This window comes from Eleutherodactylus coqui, chromosome 10 (assembly GCF_035609145.1).
Source record: "Eleutherodactylus coqui strain aEleCoq1 chromosome 10, aEleCoq1.hap1, whole genome shotgun sequence".
Taxonomy (NCBI): Eukaryota; Metazoa; Chordata; class Amphibia; order Anura; family Eleutherodactylidae; genus Eleutherodactylus; species Eleutherodactylus coqui.
In genome coordinates, this window is record NC_089846.1 from 28,706,341 (window position 1) to 28,726,633 (window position 20,293).

The following is a 20,293-nucleotide window of genomic DNA, read 5'->3' on the forward strand; positions in this document are numbered from 1 at the left end:
GGTTACAGTTATGCCCAACCCCTAAGCCAGGGGGCCCAGAGGCCCCTCTTGCCACTATACTGTAGCACCTGTAAGAAAGTTCCCCCAGTGTGCAGCCCCCTGCACCTCAACTCCGGGCTTTAATCTGCACTGAGGTTATCACATCTTCCCGTTCTGGGCCTCATGCTGGTGTTAAGTGCCTGACTCCTCCACTAGTAGCATGTTCTCAGTGCAGGACGAGCTTGTAGAAGAGTCCATCGCTTCGCAGCAGTGCGAGTGCCAGAACGTGATAATGTCCACGCAGATAACAGCCCAGAGTTGCAGTGCATGGGGTGTGATATGGACCATGCTGGTGTAACCTGGACATGTTCTGTACATAATTATATATGTACAGCTGGTATAAGTTAAACATCTCCCTGTATATAGTGATATGGGCCATGCTGGTATAACTTGGGCATGTTCTGTATATAACTAATATATATACTAATATGTATAACTAATACCAGCTGTACTAGTATATGTACAGCTGGTATTAGTTATACATCTCCTGCATATACTGATATGGACCATACTGGTTATACTGGTATAATCTGGGTATCTCCTCTATATAATTATTTATGTACAGCTGGTATAAGTTATACATCCTGTATATAGTGATATGGACCAGGCTGGTATAACCTGGGTATCTCCTGTATATAATTATATATGTACAGCTTGTATAAGTTATATATCCTATATATGGTGATATGAGTCATGCTGATACAACCTGGGTATTTCCTGTATATAATTATATATGTACAGTGGGTATAAGTTATAGATCTCCTGTATATAGTGATATGGACCATGCCTAAGGGGCTACAAACACATTTCCATGCAGTTCAGGAAAGGAGATATGTTTGGAAAGCTTACACCAAGGGCCGGGATCATATATGTAGATTTGTTTTGCAGGTTTAGGTATGGGTACAGGTGATCTCCAGCGCACTCCGATTCCATTCACTGAATGACTATTGCTGCTATGTGAAAGAACAGCAACAATAGTCATTGGGGCAGCTGTAATGTGTTTATGGTCCTGACAGTTGTCCTGTATAAAGTAACTGTAAATGCATATAATCACTATCACCGTGTAGAGCTGGTGTCTGACTATTATATGGTGACAGCATAATTTTGAGATATCCAAAATACTAGAGCTAATCTTTTCTGAGTATAGCAACATTCCTGGTTGCTAGCGTCGTATGCGTGGGACTCCTAAGAGGCCCAATGATGCTGCAGAAAGCTCCGAGCAGACCATGGCCAACAATCGTCAAGTGCGGTAATGGAGAGTAGAGGCCCGCAGCTGGACTTTTGCACCTTGACCCTTGAGCCTTTAGCTACGCCCCTGCATTTTGGGGTACATGTACTCCATAACTCTTATTAAATTTTTGAGTGGCAAGGTGAAAAAAAAAATCAATTCTGCCATAGTTTTTCTATGAGGTGTAAAAGATATGACTATTAATCCCACATGGGAAACACATCTGTAAAAAAATATGCAATGCCAGAATTGTGCTTTTTGGGGTCACCCTGACTCAGAGAAAAAAAGAAATAACAAGCAATCAAAAAGTCAAATATCCATACTCAAAATGCTATAATAAAAACAAAAGGTTACTGCACAAAAAACAAACCCTTATACAACCCCATCAATGAAAAAGTAAAAAAGTTCCGACCTACACTGTTAAGTTTTGACCCACAGAATAAAGATAAGATGTCATTTTTTCTGTATCATGAAGACTTAAAATTTGAGTTTTCTTTCAGTTTGGCTGCTTTTACATGCCACCATTTTTGACTGTGTTTAAAAAGATACCTTGAAAGCAGCATGTAAAACTGCACACGCGTTTTGCGTTTTTAATACATTTTAATTATTCTCAGTGACGTAAAGTTGAAAATGCAGGGGCATTATTAAAAAAGGCCTGTGGTTTTACATCCGTTTTTCAAAGTTTGTTCTTACACACAGACAAGATCCCTGCAGTGTAACAGCATCTTTAGGACTTCCTATTCCTGGTCTCAGTGAAAAACAATCCCCACAAATGTCACATTGAACATTCAAGTATTCATGGTTGCTTCTAAATTAGGTGTGTTATTTTCACATGTGATGAACAGACAATATTGGGTCCTGGTGCCTGATTAAGGTTCATTCCGGTAGTGAGGAGTGCCGAGTTTGCAGAAGGATGCCCTATATAAGCTTACTCGGTGTCCTTTGTTCATCTGATTTCCTCTTTGGTCTTGGTGAGTATTTGTTTGTGTTGCATGTGAAGAAGCATGAATGCCTAAATCTCTATACCAGTTTAAGTGACTTTGGATCATGTACTGATTTACTATTAGACAAAGCTCTTAAATCATATAGAAAATGTCACAGTCTAGGTAAATGTCTCTAATAGGTATAAGGAGCGAGAGAAAGAAGGAAGTGACCGCTGGTCATTGATCTTCTCTCCATGCTCTGTATATAAAGCGTTGCTTGGAATATGTGCTAATGTAATCCACTTCAACATCACTGAATCAAAAGTTCTTCTGCTTGACAACCAATTTAATTATTAACCCTTTCCAATCCACTGTCTGACGTCTGAAGACATTCTGATTGAAGGCTGTACACAGCTCCGATGTCGGAAAACGTCCGGCAGGGTATTCTTACTGTATATTACCGGCTGCTCTGTTGTCGGGGGACCTCTTCAGCAGGTCCCATACCGCAGTACTGGCTCTAAACAGCAGATGGCGCCTTTGTATAATGGCAGAAAGAGAAAGCCCCCTAGGCAACCCTGAATCCAAAATTGGATTGCAAAGGGTTAATAATTGTGTTAAAAAATAATAAAAGCATTTTCTTTATGTAAGCAGTCAGTATTGATCAAGCAATATTTTGTATACAAAATTTCGCATTAAAGAATATCTATCAATGATTTGCTTAGAACAATGATAGCTCCTAATATATCATTTTAATTTGGTGTACCTAAAGGGTTTGTGCCACAAAGAGATCTTATCCCCTATCCACAGGATAGGGAATAACTATATGATGCATAGGGGACCAACCACTGATTACAGAAACAGAGCTTTCAAAGCCAATGCATGAATGAAACAATGGTCATGCATGCACACTGCCAATCCATTCATATTCAATGAGACTGACAGATATAGAGGAGAGGGAGCACTTGGCTATATCCAGCAGTCCCATTGAAATGAATGTAGCAGCACTGCACAGGTGTGATTACCGCTCCATTCATTTGGGGCCATACAGACCCCTGCTCTCATAATCAGTAGAGGTCCCAGGAGTCGGACATTCACTGATCAGATGGTTATTCCCTAACTTGTGGATAGGGATGGAATTCCATTTGCGGGACAACACCTTTATAAGTGGACTGAAAATGATCTAGGTCACTAGGCACTAAAGTTGATAGATTCCTTGGCAGTGACTCTAGTTGTCCATCTCTGAGTTTTGCCTATCACAGAACAAGTCTATGAGGCGGAGTTGTAGACCTACTGAGTGATGGCTTTTACATATGACAGAATGTATGTAATATATCATTCTTATCAAACTTATTTGTGTCTTGAAATGAAGAATAACGTTATTTTAATTAAGTTTAGGTAACTATCACAGACCTTAATGGAGAGAGCAAAACACATGCAAACTACCGTGTTTCCCCCGAAAATAAGACAGTGTCTTATATTAATTTTGGTTCAAAAAGGTTTAACTTTTTTACATGTATAGCTGCCTGGACACTATTTAAATAGACTTTTTAAATTAACTGTTAGCAGGGCTTAATTTTGGAGTAGGGCTTATATTTCAAGCATCCTCAAAAAACCTGAAAAATAATTTTGCATCCTCAAAATTTCTGGAAAATCATGCTATGTCTTATTTTCAGGGAAACAGGGTATTCACCACTCTCTTAATACATAGACATCCCAGAAATGGGATCTCCCCCAATCTGACAGAAATTTCTATAGCTGAACAATTATTACTGATCTGCAATTTGCTTTCTTTTTTTGTAGATAAATCATATATATTGTTTATCCCGCGGCTGTGCTAAAAGGTAGGTGGTGATACAATACAAATATACAGAGAGTTCACAAGAATATTAGCATAATTATGCATCAGCATACGTTATTATACATCTACTACATTTAAACATAACACAAAGAAATAATGGGGCCACCTAAAAAAAAAGTTCAACTTACTACATAATTTAAAATCATCCCTTATCTATAGTGGCGTTACACTAGAAAGTTATAAACAATGGGGCGGATTTACTATTGAGAATTCAACAGCTTTCTGGATCAAAAAAACCTCTTTAACCCTTTCCAACCCAATTTGTATCCTGGTTTTCCTAGGGGGCTTACTCTTTTAGTCCCCTAGGAAAACATACTTTGCACCACATTTATGGTGCATTTTAGACACTTTCAAACACTTTATTACCATATCTCACAAAGAGGCGTGGCTTTGTGAAAAGTAGGCGTGGCCTAAATTCAATAATTTATGTAAAAATGCGAACTAATAGGTGGTATAAAGTTAACTAGACAGTCTAAAGATATACCAAATGTATCATTCAGCAGGATCATTGTAATAAGGGCGACGCATTTAAAGACTGTCCAGTCTAAGTTTGCACTGTCTAACTATTAGACAGTATTAGTAAATCTGCACCACTATTTTTTCTGAGGAAAGGTAAACTGACTGTTTAATGAGAAAATTATTGTTTATTGTAACCATACCAAAGGTACTAGACTGACCTACCTAAGATATATTTTTACAGAATCCAGCAACCATGGGTGACAGTGAAATGGCGGTCTTTGGTGAGGCCGCCCAGTATCTCCGTAAGAGTGATAAAGAGAGAATAGCATCCCAAACCAGGCCATTTGATGCCAAGAACTCTGGCTTTATAGATGACCCAAAGGAATTGTATGTGAAAGCAACTGTTACCTCTCGAGAAGGTGAAAAAATAACCGCCAAGACTGATGATAATCAGGTAATGCTAACCCTATATCTAATAAATTAGAGTACAGGCCTGTATTTAAGATGAGAACTAATTTTATTTTATTTTTAAAGACTGTGACTGTAAATGAAGATCAATTTTACCTTCAAAATCCGCCAAAGTTTGACAAAATTGAAGACATGGCCATGATGACCCACCTGAATGAGGCATCTGTGCTGTATAACCTCAAAGAGCGTTATGCAGCCTGGATGATCTACGTAAGTCTTAACATTTCTTTTAAATAGAAAGCAAAATATGAGATTTCTCGACCTCTTGAATAGGCAGTGAAAGATTTTTGGTGACACATTTTTAATTCTAGCATATATTATGGATATTGACCATTTTCCTTGAGTGGATCACCCATAACGAAGACCACTTTTTAATGCTTTTTGGGTGGTCATCTCAAACATCCTCATTAAAATTCTGTCATGTATTGCAGACCTACTCTGGGCTTTTTTGTGTCACTGTCAACCCCTACAAGTGGCTGCCAGTGTACAACCCCGAGGTGGTGGCCGGCTACAGAGGCAAAAAGCGCATTGAAGCCCCACCACATATCTTCTCCATCTCTGATAATGCCTATCAGTCCATGTTGACAGGTACAGACTCGTCCTTTGACATACATCTTGGTTCATAATATATTCATGTTTAGATACTACTGACCTGTTGTTAATGTCTTATTTTGATAGATCGTGAAAATCAGTCTGTCCTGATTACGTAAGTCACACACGCTATTCCTATTTAACAAATTCTGGGTTAGCTACTATGAAACCTTGAATGGTTACAATGGTCCACCAGAGGATTCTTGAGAGGGCCCTGGTTCAGACACAATTTATTCAAGAGTGTGACCATTTCAGTGGCTGGCTGAGTGGACTGCTTAAGAAAAGCCAAGTTTTGTCCATATTACCAAGTAACTCTTTCCAAACTGTGAGGCAGTCATCTATCCAAGCATTAATCTACCTTTAGTGGGGGGTTAAGATGGACAGCACTTCTTCTAATTCCTTGAGAAATGATGATCAATCACATGAGGGTTGATAGATGAGTAATGTTTAGATTGTTTTGTCTGTTGAAACATCAGTACCAAGGTATTCAAAGAAGTTGGCATCATTATCTTTAAAGAAGCTTTAAAGGGGTTGTCCCGCGGCAGCAAGTGGGTCTATACACTTCTGTATGGCCATATTAATGCACTTTGTAATGTACATTGTGCATTAATTATGAGCCATACAGAAGTTATAAAAAGTTTTATACTTACCTGCTCCGTTGCTGGCGTCCTCGTTCCCATGGAGCCGACTAATTTTCGCCCTCCGATGGCCAAATTAGCCGCGCTTGCGCAGTCCGGGTCTTCTGCAGTCTTCTATGGGGCCGCTCGTGTAGAATGCCGGCTCCGTGTAGCTCCGCCCCATCACGTGCCGATTCCAGCCAATCAGGAGGCTGGAATCGGCAATGGACCGCACAGAAGAGCTGCGGTCCACGGAGACAGAGGATCCCGGCGGCCATCTTCAGCAGGTAAGTATGAAGACGCCGGACCGCCGGGATTCAGGTAAGCGCTGTGCGGGTTGTTTTTTTAACCCCTGCATCGGGGTTGTCTCGCGCCGAACGGGGGGGGGTTAAAAAAAAAAAAAAAAACCCGTTTCGGCGCGGGACAACCCCTTTAACCTCTTAAGGACCAGGCTGTTTTGTACCTTAAGGACCAGACACTTTTTAGGGATTTTACCCATGTGGTGGTTTTACGGCCCTATTTTTTTCCTTTAGCTATCAAAATTATTTTTGCTTTGTTTTTTTTACGTGACCTATAGGATGATTTTTTTGAATATCTTTTTTACTGACTTTTTAAAAAAGTTTTTTAGTTTTATTGGAGGCAGAACGCTAAAAAATGATTTTTTTTAACATTCCGAGTTATTATTTTTTTAATTAGTATATTTACACTAAAATAAAGTATGGGAATGGGTTCCTCATTTTGTTTTGGATGTTTTGATATATAATATGTACGGTTTTGGATTACAGGGCGCTTATAGCGACGGTTTCGGTTTTGGTTGATGTCAGTTTTGGGTTATTTTCTTTCCTTTGTATGTATTGTTGTTTTATTCTGTAATTTTGTTTTACTTGTGTATGTAATCATGTTTTTTACTATCTGTGTCCCCCATGATGTCTTGTAAGACCTCTGGGGGACATTCACAGTTTTTTATTTTTTTTATTTGACACTTTCCCACTGTAGCTGGGGCATCCATAGGAGCCCCAGTTACAGGGGAAAACAAACCCTGCAGTGACATTAGTCACTTGCAGAGCTGATAAGGGTCTAATATGACCCTGCAGCTCTGCTATAGCGGGGAATCCCAGCGATCACATGACCCCCTGGCTCCTGTAATGAAAGTTACACTTCTACTTTCACTTTTGGAGTACACAGTGCTCTTTGAGTGCTCTTTCTGTGTACTCAGGGAAGACAAAAGGCAGAAAGGGTTAAAAAAAAACCTCTTGCCTTCTCCTCTGGGTTATCAGCTGTTACTAACAGCTAACAACCTGTCCTCTCTGATTGATTGATTGATTGATTGCAGAGGCATAAAGCTTAAAGCTGCGCTGTAATTTTATATACGGCTAGGCTTTGAGCCCCGGACCAGCTGCCGTATATTTACAGTGCTGGTCCTTAATGGGTTAAATCAGACAGCTACCTCACCTCCTTTTCTTCCCTGTCTCTCACAATGCAGCACTAAATAGCTCTTGGTATTGCAGGTTCAATTACAGGGCCCTAGTTTTCATCAAGCCATGTTTCAGTTATAAAAATTGAAGCACTGATTTAGTTTTTTGCCGTTCATTTATAATTGGGAAACAATTCATGTTTATTGTATATTGTTCAATATTCGATCCTTTCGCTTTCTATATATTTACGTTTTGTTTTTTTCCTATTTACCTGCAGTGGAGAATCCGGTGCTGGAAAGACTGTAAACACCAAGCGAGTCATCCAATATTTTGCAACAGTTGCAGCTATTGGGGATTCTGGAAAGAAGAAGGAAACTGTCAGCAGCACAAAGGTAACTTTTTACATGGAGGCATGTGTCAGTAGTTTCAATGTTAGTCAATGTATTACATACCAACTTCACAGACTTTTTGGAAGAAGATTTGTAACGGAGGTAATAGTGTTTGTTCATAAAACAAATTACCTTGTTTGTGTTAATATTGCGTTTATCAGGACAGCTAAGTAACTGAGAGGGTACATGGAGTGTCATGGTCGAGTTCAAGATTTGAGGATGTGGCTTTATGAGATTTCTGTGAAGAACAGATCTTGACATTATGGCATACAACTAGAGATGAGCGAACCTACTCGGTTCGGGTGTTTTTGAACTCGAGCACCGCTTTTTCCGAGTAACTCACTACTCGGACAAAAAGATTCGGGGGGCACCGGGGTTGAGCGGGGGGTTGCAGAGGGGAGTGGGGGGGGTGAGAGAGAGAGCTCCCCCCTGTTCCCCACTGCTACCCCCCACTCCACCACGCCGCCCCCCGAATCTTTTCGTCCGAGTAGTGAGTTACTCGGAAAAAGCGGTGCTCGAGTTCAAAAACACCCGAACCGAGTAGGTTCGCTCATCTCTACATACAACCTTTTCCTACTACTGAAACTAGAACAGAGTACAGTAAAGAAGAAAGATGTAAACTAGAACCGGGTCAATTTCCCAACTTTTCCTAATATTTGTGAAGTCCGGATAAAGTTGTGCTTTACTTCTATCATGTATTCTTCTTATTTCTGCCAACATGTTTTCGTCTGCTGTATCCTGCTAGAAGAAATGTATGTAACAGGAATATCTATATGGATACATAGCGGCTTCCAAAAACCAAAGAAAAGAGGGAACAAGTAGGACAAATATATGACAATATTATTAGCATAATCATGGATAGTAGCATAAATGAAAAGTATGTTTTATAATTCTGTTAAATTTATATTTTCAATTATTCTGCCATTATCGATTATGTGAATAATATTGTCTCATAATATATCTGTCCTCCTTGTACCCTCTTTTCTGCGTCAACCCCCTTTCTTTTGATCTGTCTCCCTATTACATATGATGTAGTATTGTACCCAAGCATTATAGAAGAAGATGCCTTGTGCCTCGAAACACGTATATTTTGTGGTTCTTTCACAATAAAAGATACAATCTTTCTGAATTCTCACCATCACTTTGTTCTCTGGAAGGTTGTGCCATTCACCAGTCAGTTTTTGCCTTTAACCTTGTGTCCAACCGCTGTTATAGTCAAGTTAATGGGGTCTGTCCGACGCTGTTCGGTTCTATCCCCCCCTCCCCGTTCGGCCATGAGGATTCCCCTTTCCTGCTCTGAGAATAAAAGCGGAATAGCCAACGCAGATGTGAAATCACTCTAACATTTAGATTTAGTTAGTTTGGCCGAGATGAACTGCCCGAGGTTTGTATTCGCGCAAAACAGAGCTTTTAACAAAATTTGACCCGAAACAGGGTTTGACGGTTTTGGTTCGCTCAACACTATTGATATCCCATTGTGATAAATTCAACTAAACATTTAAAAAAATAATGATGGTTAAAGAAATATTTCATGCAAAACTGATAAATTGTGTAATGCCTAGTGAAGTTTTGTCCAAAATGTTCCTTTAACTAAATATGCCTATGTCTTCTATTTTTAGGGTACTCTGGAGGATCAAATCATCCAGGCTAACCCTCTGCTGGAAGCTTTTGGTAATGCCAAAACTGTGAGAAATGATAATTCCTCTCGTTTTGTAAGTATTGAAGCATGTTCAGATTCTTTTCTATTTTACCCAATACAAAAATGTGTTCATGTTTCCTTTTTGTTTTGTTTAGGGTAAATTCATTAGAATTCACTTTGGAACCAGCGGAAAACTGTCTTCAGCTGATATTGAAACATGTAAGGATGAGTCTGTACAAAATACTAGATCCTAGACTGTTACACAGGCCTACATCAGTAGTTTTACACATATATTACAGTTTCGCAAAATTATAAGGTAACTTACTTGGGGTTCTGTTACTTTTTGTGACTTATAACGTTTCCATGCAACTACAGATCTGCTAGAAAAGTCCAGGGTAACATTCCAGCTCTCAGCTGAAAGAAGCTACCACATCTTCTACCAGATCTTAACAAACAAGAAGCCAGAGGTTGTTGGTAAGTTTTAGATTTTGAAAGAGATTTAAAAACTGAACAGACTTTAAGGACAACACGGTATAAGGCTACGTTCACACGAGCGGATATTGGCCGGCCGATATACACTACATTGAGAGAGGAAAATCTGGTGAACGGGCGCACGAATCAAACGTTTGAGCACCTGTTCATATAGCCTGGTGAGGTCAGTGCAAATGTGCTGAGCTCATCAGGCCATCGCCCATTTTCCCTCCCTCCCCATCGCAGGCTCACCTCTCGTTCCTCCCCGCTTGTTCTGTGCAATGGGAGGGGGCATAGCTAAGCGTCGGTCCACCCTGGCTCCTCCCATTGATGGCTATGGATGAGGGGCGGAGAGAGGGCAGTGCTTAGCTCCACCCATGGCCCACCCCTTGTCCATAGCCATCAATGGGAGGAGACGGGGTGGACCAGCGCTTAGCTCTGCCCCCTCCCATTGCACAGAATGAGCGGGGGGGAACGAGTGGTGAGCCTGCATGGGGGGAGGAGAACAGAGGGAGGGAGTTTAGCAGACACGCTGCTAAACTCCCTCCCACATACGGCCACTGCCATGAACTCCCATAGGAGCCCATGCAGCGGCCGACGTATTCCTGGCTCAAAAGATAGTTCCAAGACTATCTTTTGGGCCCGATGTAAAAATGCCCGGCGCTATATTGGCTTGGCGAGGCGTTTTCATGTCTCAGAAATATGCCCATGTGATCCGATACATTGGAATCCAATGCATCAGATCACAGTGCATATCGGCCGGCATGTGACAGAAACCTAATGCATATACTCCAGAAGTATTTAAAGTGATCTGGTTTTGGAATAAAATTTTGTCCCAGGAGCAGAGGGGGCATGGGAAAAGTTTTTCTTCTTTGCATCCCTGCAATCTGCTGATTCTAGGTTCCATTTTCGGCCTTCCAAGATGGGCAATGCAATCTTCTGACTACTTAATCTCCACAATGCATTGGTTGTGTTAGATTATCAGTGCACTATACTTGCTCTCCGACTGGCCACAGCTGATCTTGTGATCAGCACTGACCAATCAGAGATCAGTGCATATTGTCAGCAGGTTGTTACAAAACTGCTGCTGTCATCTTGGATGGCTGTAAACAGGACCCAGAACAGGCGGATCGGGGACGGCAGAGAAGAGCAGCTATAGGTAATATACCCTTCTCCCCCTACTTTCCTGTAACAGAAATTTGTCTTGAAACCATAGGGTCACTTTAATGCATAAATCACTAGCAAGGAAAATACATATAGCAAAAGTTGTGCCTTGGTCACTAAGTGGATTATGGTCTTCTTGGATTTAGAGATGCTTCTTCTCACCACTAACCCATATGACTACCCTTGGATCAGCCAGGGTGAAATAGGGGTGAAGAGTATTGATGATTCGGAGGAATATATAGGCACAGATGTAAGTAGCTAACAACTTTATTGTAAAGCACACACTCATAAAAAGCAAAGATGTTGTTACTTATCTTGTTCATTTCTCTTCTTAATAGACAGCTATTGACATTCTTGGATTCAATCCAGAAGAAAAAAATGGTATCTACAAAATGACTGGTGCTATCATGCACAGTGGTAACATGAAATTCAAGCAAAAGCAAAGGGAAGAACAGGCTGAGCCAGACGGCACAGAAGGTTAGGTTATCTTTAATAGGCAATAAGATATCTGAATTGTTCTCTTTTATCATTTACTTACAATAAAATGGCGCTATGTATTCTACATGCAGTTGCTGACAAAGTTGGATATTTGATGGGATTGAACCCCGCTGATTTGCTAAAGTCTTTGTGCTACCCAAGAGTAAAAGTCGGTAATGAATATGTCACCAAGGGACAGACTGTATCACAGGTACATTAATCCCTCCTACTGATTACCCCGAGCTATGTTCATTCTACAGAAAAGGACTTTACAGTTTTGGACAGAGTTCATTCTACTTCAAAAGGTTGTGGCTCCGGTTCTATTGTGGTTACAGACAAGCTTTTGGTCTCATTTCAAAGCCACAGTTCAGCAGCCTCTAAAGAACCAAGGCTGTAGCTGTTTGAAGTGAGAGTGGGAATACTGATTTAACAGCTGTCATGTCAATCTGTGTGCAGAGCAGAGTGGGGCAGTGTGTGTGTGCGGAGGGGAGCTGGGGGGGGGGAGGAGCGAGCAGCAAAAAACTGATCTGTGATTCTCCTGCCTGTTCCACTGTCCCAGTAGAGGCATGACATGGACTTTCGCTCATGTAATCACTTCCGAACATACTTGCTCTCTGATTGTTACATATTGGGAGGAGGACTTGGGCAACTGAGTTTTGTACCAAATATATTTACGTGAGACATAAAATAAAAATCTGCAATTAAAATCGAAAAATCTCTCCTGGAAATGACACTTTTTATGTGACTGTAGGGGCTCCTGCACACTGGTGATCGTGATATTGCCGCTTGAAAATCGCGTCTTTTAACCCGCGGTTTTTGAGCGTCAGCACTGCTTTTTCTTGCAAAAACATCGCTGCCACTTGTGATTTTCTCATGCGTTTTTTTAGCACGATTTGTAAGCGCGACAGTCAATAGGACTTTCTAATGTTAAAAACGCATCACAAAGCATGAAAATCGCAAGTTCCTGCTTTTGGATGTGATAAAAAGGAGGCTCCATAGGGAAACATGGGAAATAATAAAACTCAGAACACAGAAAGATAGGACATGCCGTGATTATTTTTCCTGCAACATCACTTGAGTGAAAACATCGCAAATGTGAAGGAAACCATTGAAAATTATTGGTTTCATAATTCTGCACTTTCACTCACTCTCACATCGTGCAAATTTATAGCTAGTTTGCAGGCCCCCTAAAGGCTCCCTTAGCTAAGAGAAAAGCTAAGCACTGGCTGTAATTGGCTGAGCGCTCAGCCAATCAGCACAGCCCTTTCAGAAATCCCCGCCTGCTGAAAGTGCTGGACAGCACTGCAGGGGAGCCCGCCGGAAGACGCGTCTGAGCGGCGGAGAGGTGAGTAAATTTTTATTTTTTTTAACCAGCTAATGATGATTTTCAGGGAAGGGCTTATATTTCAAGCCCTTTCCCGAAAATCATACTGCGGGGGTTGCTACAAACCACTGCTTTCAACAGGGCCGGCAGCAGCGTTGGCCCCGTTGAAAGCAATGGGGTAGCATGCTGGACTTCTGCCACAGCTGTGAGAGCTGTGACAGTTGTGGCTGAAGTCTGCGGTCTTCTCCCTATGTTTTCAATGGGGCTGGTGCTGCTGCCGCTGGCTCCATTGAAAACACTGGGAATATCACAGCGTTTTTCTTGTGCTGTGAGGCGAGTGTTTTCACTTGCTCTCGCAGCGCAAGAGAGAATAAAACGCCAGTGGGTGTGAGCCCAAAGATAGAGCAAGCCACGATTTTGTATCCTCTCAACATCGCATCAGTGAAAACATCGCAGATGGGAATGAAACCATTGAAAATCATTGGTTTCAAGTTTTGCTTTTTTACTGACTATGACAGCTGGCGAAAATTGCGCGATTTTCTCGCGCATGTGAAACCACCCTTAGGGGGATGAGAAGAAAAATATGTAAGGAAGGATTGGTCCAGAGTAATAAACCCCTTTATGTAAACGCTGTTGTATTTTCTACTTCAGGTGTACAACTCTGTTAGTGCCCTCAGCAAGTCCGTCTTTGAGAAACTGTTCTTGTGGATGGTCATCCGTATCAATCAGCAGTTGGACACCAAGCAGGCCAGACAGTTCTTCATTGGTGTGCTGGACATTGCTGGATTTGAAATCTTTGATGTAAGTCGTAATCTGTTCTAGCTTTACTTATCTGTTCTAGTCCACAAGTCAAACATGCTGTATCTTTTCATTGGCTTCCTATGTGTTATAGTATAACAGTTTGGAACAGCTCTGCATTAATTTCACTAATGAGAAGCTGCAGCAGTTCTTCAACCACCACATGTTCGTCCTGGAACAGGAGGAATACAAGAAAGAAGGTATTGACTGGGAGTTCATTGACTTTGGTATGGATTTGGCTGCCTGCATTGAGCTTATTGAGAAGGTACTCTCATATAAATCCATTTCTATTAATCTGTTTCTACATGTTGTTCAGCAACTAAACGCATTTTGCTATGTGCTTTCAGCCAATGGGCATTTTCTCAATCCTTGAAGAAGAGTGCATGTTCCCCAAATCTACTGACACATCCTTCAAGAACAAGCTTTATGAACAGCATCTTGGCAAGTGCAAGAACTTTGAGAAGCCCAAGCCTGCTAAAGGGAAGGCTGAAGCTCACTTCTCCTTGGTGCACTATGCTGGGACTGTCGATTACAACATTACTGGCTGGCTCGATAAGAATAAGGATCCACTGAACGAATCAGTTATCCAACTCTACCAGAAGTCTTCTGTCAAATTGCTGGGCTTCTTGTATGCGAACTACGATAGTCCCGATGGTGTGTGCTATGTTATTACACTTTACGGTTTTACTCTGAAAGTTTACATTGCAGTATTTGTATTTAAACCTGTTATCGTTATCATAGCTGATGCTGGCAGTGGTGGCAAAGGAGGAAAGAAGAAAAAGGGATCCTCTTTCCAGACTATGTCTGCTGTATTCAGGGTCAGTATAATTTACACTCAACTTGTAATAAACCCAACATTATTTTTATTAGTAGTAGTAATAATAATAATAATAATAATAATAAAGGCTTTTTCAAAATGAAAAGTATTGGCAACAGTAGGGGACAAGCAAGGTTAAAAAAAAAAAAAAAATACTCATCTCCCATTGCTATGCTGCTCCCCCAGTACTGCTCACTGCTGCTTCAATCTCCTGTTTTCTTAAGGCTCGTCTCACGCTTTTGCTCCTGGTCTTATGTGATTTTAGAAATTTAAAAAAAAATCTTTTTTAGCACCTCTTGCTGCTTTCTGTGTGAGGGCTTAGTCAGAAGAGTGTTTTTTTTTGCGCACCTATGTGCGCAAAAAGAAGCACACTACGCATTAGCAAATTGCACGTAACCATGGATCCGTGCCCATTTCTTTCAATTGCGTCTTCTTGCTTGGTCCCCGGCACTGCTCTGAAGCACTTTCTGCTGGCCTGGGATTGAATTCAATGAACGACTGAGCGCTGCCTCTGATTGGCTGAGCACTGTGACCAATCACAGGCAGTGCTCAGCTGTCATTTAATGAATGGCTGAGCGCTGCCTGTGATTGGCTGAGTGCTCAACCAATCAGACACAGCCCTTTCAGGAGGCGACAAGACGCGATTGAAACTCGACAGCGGCTGAGAGTTGAGTATATATCTTTTTTATTTTTTACACACGCTAGGGATGATTTTCAGGGAAGGGCTTATACTTCAGGCCCTTCCCTGAAAATCACTGCGGGTGTTGTCTGCAGCCCATTGCTTTCAATGGGAGAAGATTGCGATCCTCTGCCACAGCTGTGGCAGAGGTTCCCGAGGAAGTTCCATCATCACTGAACACTGTGACAGTGCTTTTACAGTGTTCAGTGATGAGGGGACTTCCCCGCAGGTATCCTATTTTTCGCAGGTGCAAAGATTTTGCTACTGTAAAAGACGAACATGTGAACACATCATAGGGAACAAATGGTTCTATCAGATGCGCTTTTTTTTTGCGCACAAAGACGCATGCAAAAAAATGGTGCATTTACACATAACAATATCAGCAAGATTGTTCTGCATGAGGCCTTAGTCACACGGGCGTTTTTTGCCGCAATTTGCGGATCGCATGATGGATGCGCATCCGCAAATCGCGTGACCGGGGCCGAAAAATCGCCCGAAAAAACTGCTCCTAGCCGTGTTTCAATAGAAACGGGCCGGAGTTGTCCAGCGCATTGAATTCAATGGAGTCAGCAATACAGCCGGCTCCATTGAAAGCAATGCGCTGCGGGCAATCTCACGGTGAATTGTCGGGAAGGGCTTAAATATATAAGCCCTTCCCTGCAATTCATCCAGAAATGTGTAAAAATTAAAAAATTATATATACTCACCTTATCCCGGCAGACGGAGTTCAGCGCGGCCGACCGGCAGTGGGTGTGAGTGAGAGCTGCCCCTGATTGGTCCCTGCGCTGAGCCAATCAGAGGCAGCACTCACTCACACCCATTCATGAATTCATGAATGGGTGTGAGTGAGAGCTGCCCCTCATTGGTCCCTGCGCTGAGCCAATGAGAGGCAGCTCTCACTCACACCCATTCATTCATAAATGGGTGTGAGTGAGAGCTGCCTCTCATTGGCTCAGCGCAGGGACCAATCAGGGGCAGCTCTCACTCACACCCACTCACACCCACTGCAGGCCGGCCACGCTGAACTCCGTCTGCCGGGACAAGGTGAGTATATATATTTTTTTTATTTTTACACATTTCTGGATGAATTGCAGGGAAGGGCTTATATATTTAAGCCCTTCCCGACAATTTATCCCGCGATCGCCGGCAGCCCATTGCTTTCAATGGAGCTGGCTGTATTGCCGGCTCCATTGAATTCAATGGGCAAACATCGTTCTTCTCTGCCACAGCTGTTACAGCTGTGGCAGAGAAGAATGATTTCTCTTCTATATGTTCTCAATGGGGTTGGCGCTGCTGCCGCCGGCCCCATTGAGCGCATATGGAGAAGAGAACAGGAATTGCAGATCGCAGATAGGTGCGATCTGCGATTTCTGTTCTATAATTTATCGGACGAGCGCATAAAAAGCGCTCATGTGTCCAATACCATTGCAAAGCAATGGTTTTATAAAATCGCCGGACGCATGCGCAAATCGCGCGAAAAAACACCCGTCTGACCTAGGCCTGAGGGTGCATTTGCACATAACAATATCGACAAGATCGTCCTTCCATTTGCTACTGCAGCTAGCCGGAGTCTAAGCCGCAAGTGATTTTCGTTATGAGGGAACGCATCCTTAGTCAAAATGTCTGGACATTTGGATGCCAGCTTAAAAGGATTTTAGTGTTCTTATGTTGCACCAAATATATTGTTTCATTTTTACTAAAGGAAAACTTGAGCAAGCTGATGACCAATCTTAGAAGCACCCACCCCCACTTTGTACGGTGTCTGATACCCAACGAGACTAAGACTCCAGGTATGTTTTTTCTTCCCCGAGCATTTCAATATTATAGCATTTATACTCTTACATAGTTATATTTTTCTACCTAGGTATCATGGACAATCACCTGATCATGCACCAGCTGAGATGTAACGGTGTTCTGGAAGGTATCAGAATTTGCAGGAAAGGTTTTCCAAGCAGAATAATCTATGCTGACTTTAGGCAGCGGTAATTATTCTAAAGACTTTTTTAATCACTCATACTGCTAGCAGATAGATTGCAGAGTTTTACCAGATTTGGTACATGAGGATCAGAATGGATTCATCAAAGGGCAAAAATATGAAAATAAAAATATAATAGACTTTCCCCACACCCATATACATTACATTTATGCAAAAATAAAAAACTTTACTGAGCATTTCCTGCGCCGGGCTTAGTGCAGCTTTCCCGGGCAGACGGCGCACTGAAGGCCTGAAGAGGTGCACGCCTCTTTCTGTGTTCAGCGCATCCCTGGTAGCTCCGTGCACCTAGACAGAAATGTATGCATTGTCCGACCTGGTGTATATTTATAGTATAAACTACATCAGTTTCTGGCATAGATTATGCATAAACATGTCGGTCTGGGGAGGTCACGCCCTTTCTCAACAAGACCCACCCACTTTTTGAAAAAGTGGCAGGCTCAGAGCAGAAAGGAAAAAAGTCACCAATTTTTGTGCAAGTACACGTTTGCACCAAAATGTTCAACTTTTTTGCTCCAGAAGCTGACATAAAAAGGGTCATAAATGTTTTAAATATTGTAAAAATAGAAAAAACTAAACTACAAATAATGGGTATCGTACATCCATAAAAACCCATACTATAAAACATTACATTATTTATCCAAGACAGTAAATTCTGTTTTAAAAAAATTAAAAGATAATGCGAAAATAGCAATTAATAGCAAAGTAATCAAAAAGTCGTATATATCTCAAAATGGTACCATAAAAACTACAAGCCATCTGTTTGTCGATGGACAAATAAAAAGATTAATGTCGTGGAATGTGGTGAGATGCAAAAAGTGTTTTTGTAAAAAAAAGGTGTTTCCACCAGTAGCAAAACATAATAAAACCTGTATGAATTTGGTGCTGTCATAATCATAATGACTCGTAGAATAAAGAGAACACAATATGGTGAATGCCATAAATATCAATCCAGAAAAACAATGGTGAAATTGTTTATTTTTTTGCCATGGCCCCCCAGCAAAAAAATGTACAAAAGTTATTCATTACATTATATGTACCCCAAATTGGTTCCTATAAAAACTAGAACTCGTCCCTCAAAATAAAAGGTGTTATACAGCTACATGGACGGAGAAAAATAAAAGAGTTATGATTACCGGAACACAAAAGGGGAAACTATTTACCGGTCCTTAAAGGGGTTGTCTCACGCCGAAACGGTTTTTTTTTTTTATTCATTAGGCCCCCCGTTCGGCGCGAGACAAACCCAAGGGATGGGTTAAAAAAAAAAAAAAAAAAAAGTTTATTACTTACCCGAATCCCCGCGCTGCGGCGACTTCTTTCTTCCTTTACCAAGATGGCTGCCGGGATCTTAACCCACGATGCACCGCGGGTCTTCTCCCATGGTGCACCATGGGCTCTGTGCGGTCCATTGCTGATTCCAGCCTCCTGATTGGCTGGAATCGGCACACGTGACGGGGCGGAGCTACGAGGAACAGCTCTCCGGCACGAGCGGCCCCATTCACCAGGGAGAAGACCGGACTGCGCAAGCACGTCTAAAAACGCCAGAAGACAGCGAATTTAGATGGATCCATGGCGACGTGGACGCCAGCAACGGAGCAGGTAAGTGAATAACTTCTGTATGGCTCATAATTAATGCACGATGTATATTACAAAGTGCATTAATATGGCCATAGAGAAGTGCTGAACCCCACTTGATTTCACGAGACAACCCCTTTAAGGCTAAAATGAGTTATGTCACTCAGGGGGTAAAAATACACTTAAGCCAACTGAAAATCTACAATTAAAAAAGTGATATTTTCAGGAGGATTTTTCCGATTTTAATGTAACTATTGAGGGTCTCCAAGGGTTGTCTGAGGTAATCTTTTTGAATTCCTGCTCTTCGGGTCTAAAAATAATAAAAGACCGTATACTTGTTGACAGGCTGCAGTCAACTTCTTTACGGGACATCACAGGCTGCAGCAAATCACAAACCTCAGTGATTGAATGCTGATGGTATAAAATGATCGGTTATACTTTTGGGCATGATGAACAGGAATTAAAAAAACAAATAACTCTGAAAACCCCTTTAAGAGATAATAAAACAGAACACTTTGAAGTTTGGAAGCCTTGAGAAATGAATCCTACTCCTCTCTCCTATCTTTTAGTTACAAGGTGCTGAATGCCGCTGCAATTCCTGAAGGGCAATTTATTGACAGCAAGAAGGCAGCTGAGAAACTCCTGGGTTCCATTGATATTGACCACACACAGTACAAGTTTGGACACACTAAGGTATATAAATAGTACTTATCAGTCTTTTAGTTTCATTCAAGCATCTTCTTTGGCCTATAAAAATAGTTTTCTGTGTCTAAAGGTGTTCTTTAAAGCTGGTCTCCTGGGTACCCTGGAAGAGATGAGGGATGAAAAGTTGGTAGAACTTATAACTCGTACTCAGGCTCTTTGCAGAGGATTCTTGATGAGAAATGAGATTAAGCAGATGATGGACAGAAGGTACTTTTTATTGTTTAATGATATTGTTAAATGCTGATATTTGTGTAGTTGCAGAGCCTAACACTGATACTATTAGATCACCGAAACTATGACAGAACCAGATAAAATTATGATGGACTTTCGGATTATAAGTAGGAAGTTATATTAGATGCCACAGAAAATGAACCTAATTTCACTAATGTAAAAGTTTACTTGGATGAAGCCGATTTTCCTTATCTAAGTACAAAACAAAGAGCGACAGAAGCTCAAGTATCACTGGAGGAGTTGAAAGGGGCATTGGCTACAACATCTACTGGTAAAATGCTCAGGAGTCCAGTGGGCGTTCCTAATATATGACTGACAGCTATTGCTGTATATAACCTCATACAGAGAAGGCTGTACATCACGGAGTAGGAATGACCACTAGACTTCTAAGTTCATACGAAGAAAAGATCCACGGCAGCACCCCGATGCAAAG

The 20,293-nt window shown here is 41.5% G+C and overlaps 1 protein-coding gene across 1 annotated transcript in view; it reads left to right on the forward strand.

The window, feature by feature from the left end:
- The first annotated feature begins 2,227 nt into the window (after positions 1–2,227).
- LOC136580290 (myosin-4-like) overlaps positions 2,228–20,293 on the forward strand; it is a 34,042-nt gene continuing 15,976 nt past the window's right edge. Inside the window, exons 1-21 of the mRNA XM_066580737.1 lie at positions 2,228–2,238; positions 3,991–4,031; positions 4,749–4,961; positions 5,042–5,185; positions 5,407–5,563; positions 5,654–5,681; positions 7,876–7,990; positions 9,607–9,699; positions 9,782–9,845; positions 10,002–10,100; positions 11,408–11,511; positions 11,600–11,738; positions 11,831–11,949; positions 13,714–13,863; positions 13,955–14,125; positions 14,208–14,514; positions 14,602–14,678; positions 17,059–17,146; positions 17,221–17,338; positions 19,494–19,617; positions 19,700–19,836. Of these exons, the coding sequence (XP_066436834.1) occupies positions 4,761–4,961; positions 5,042–5,185; positions 5,407–5,563; positions 5,654–5,681; positions 7,876–7,990; positions 9,607–9,699; positions 9,782–9,845; positions 10,002–10,100; positions 11,408–11,511; positions 11,600–11,738; positions 11,831–11,949; positions 13,714–13,863; positions 13,955–14,125; positions 14,208–14,514; positions 14,602–14,678; positions 17,059–17,146; positions 17,221–17,338; positions 19,494–19,617; positions 19,700–19,836 (2,435 nt within the window). The 5' untranslated portion in view covers positions 2,228–2,238; positions 3,991–4,031; positions 4,749–4,760. The remainder of the gene's footprint in view (positions 2,239–3,990; positions 4,032–4,748; positions 4,962–5,041; positions 5,186–5,406; positions 5,564–5,653; positions 5,682–7,875; positions 7,991–9,606; positions 9,700–9,781; positions 9,846–10,001; positions 10,101–11,407; positions 11,512–11,599; positions 11,739–11,830; positions 11,950–13,713; positions 13,864–13,954; positions 14,126–14,207; positions 14,515–14,601; positions 14,679–17,058; positions 17,147–17,220; positions 17,339–19,493; positions 19,618–19,699; positions 19,837–20,293) is intronic.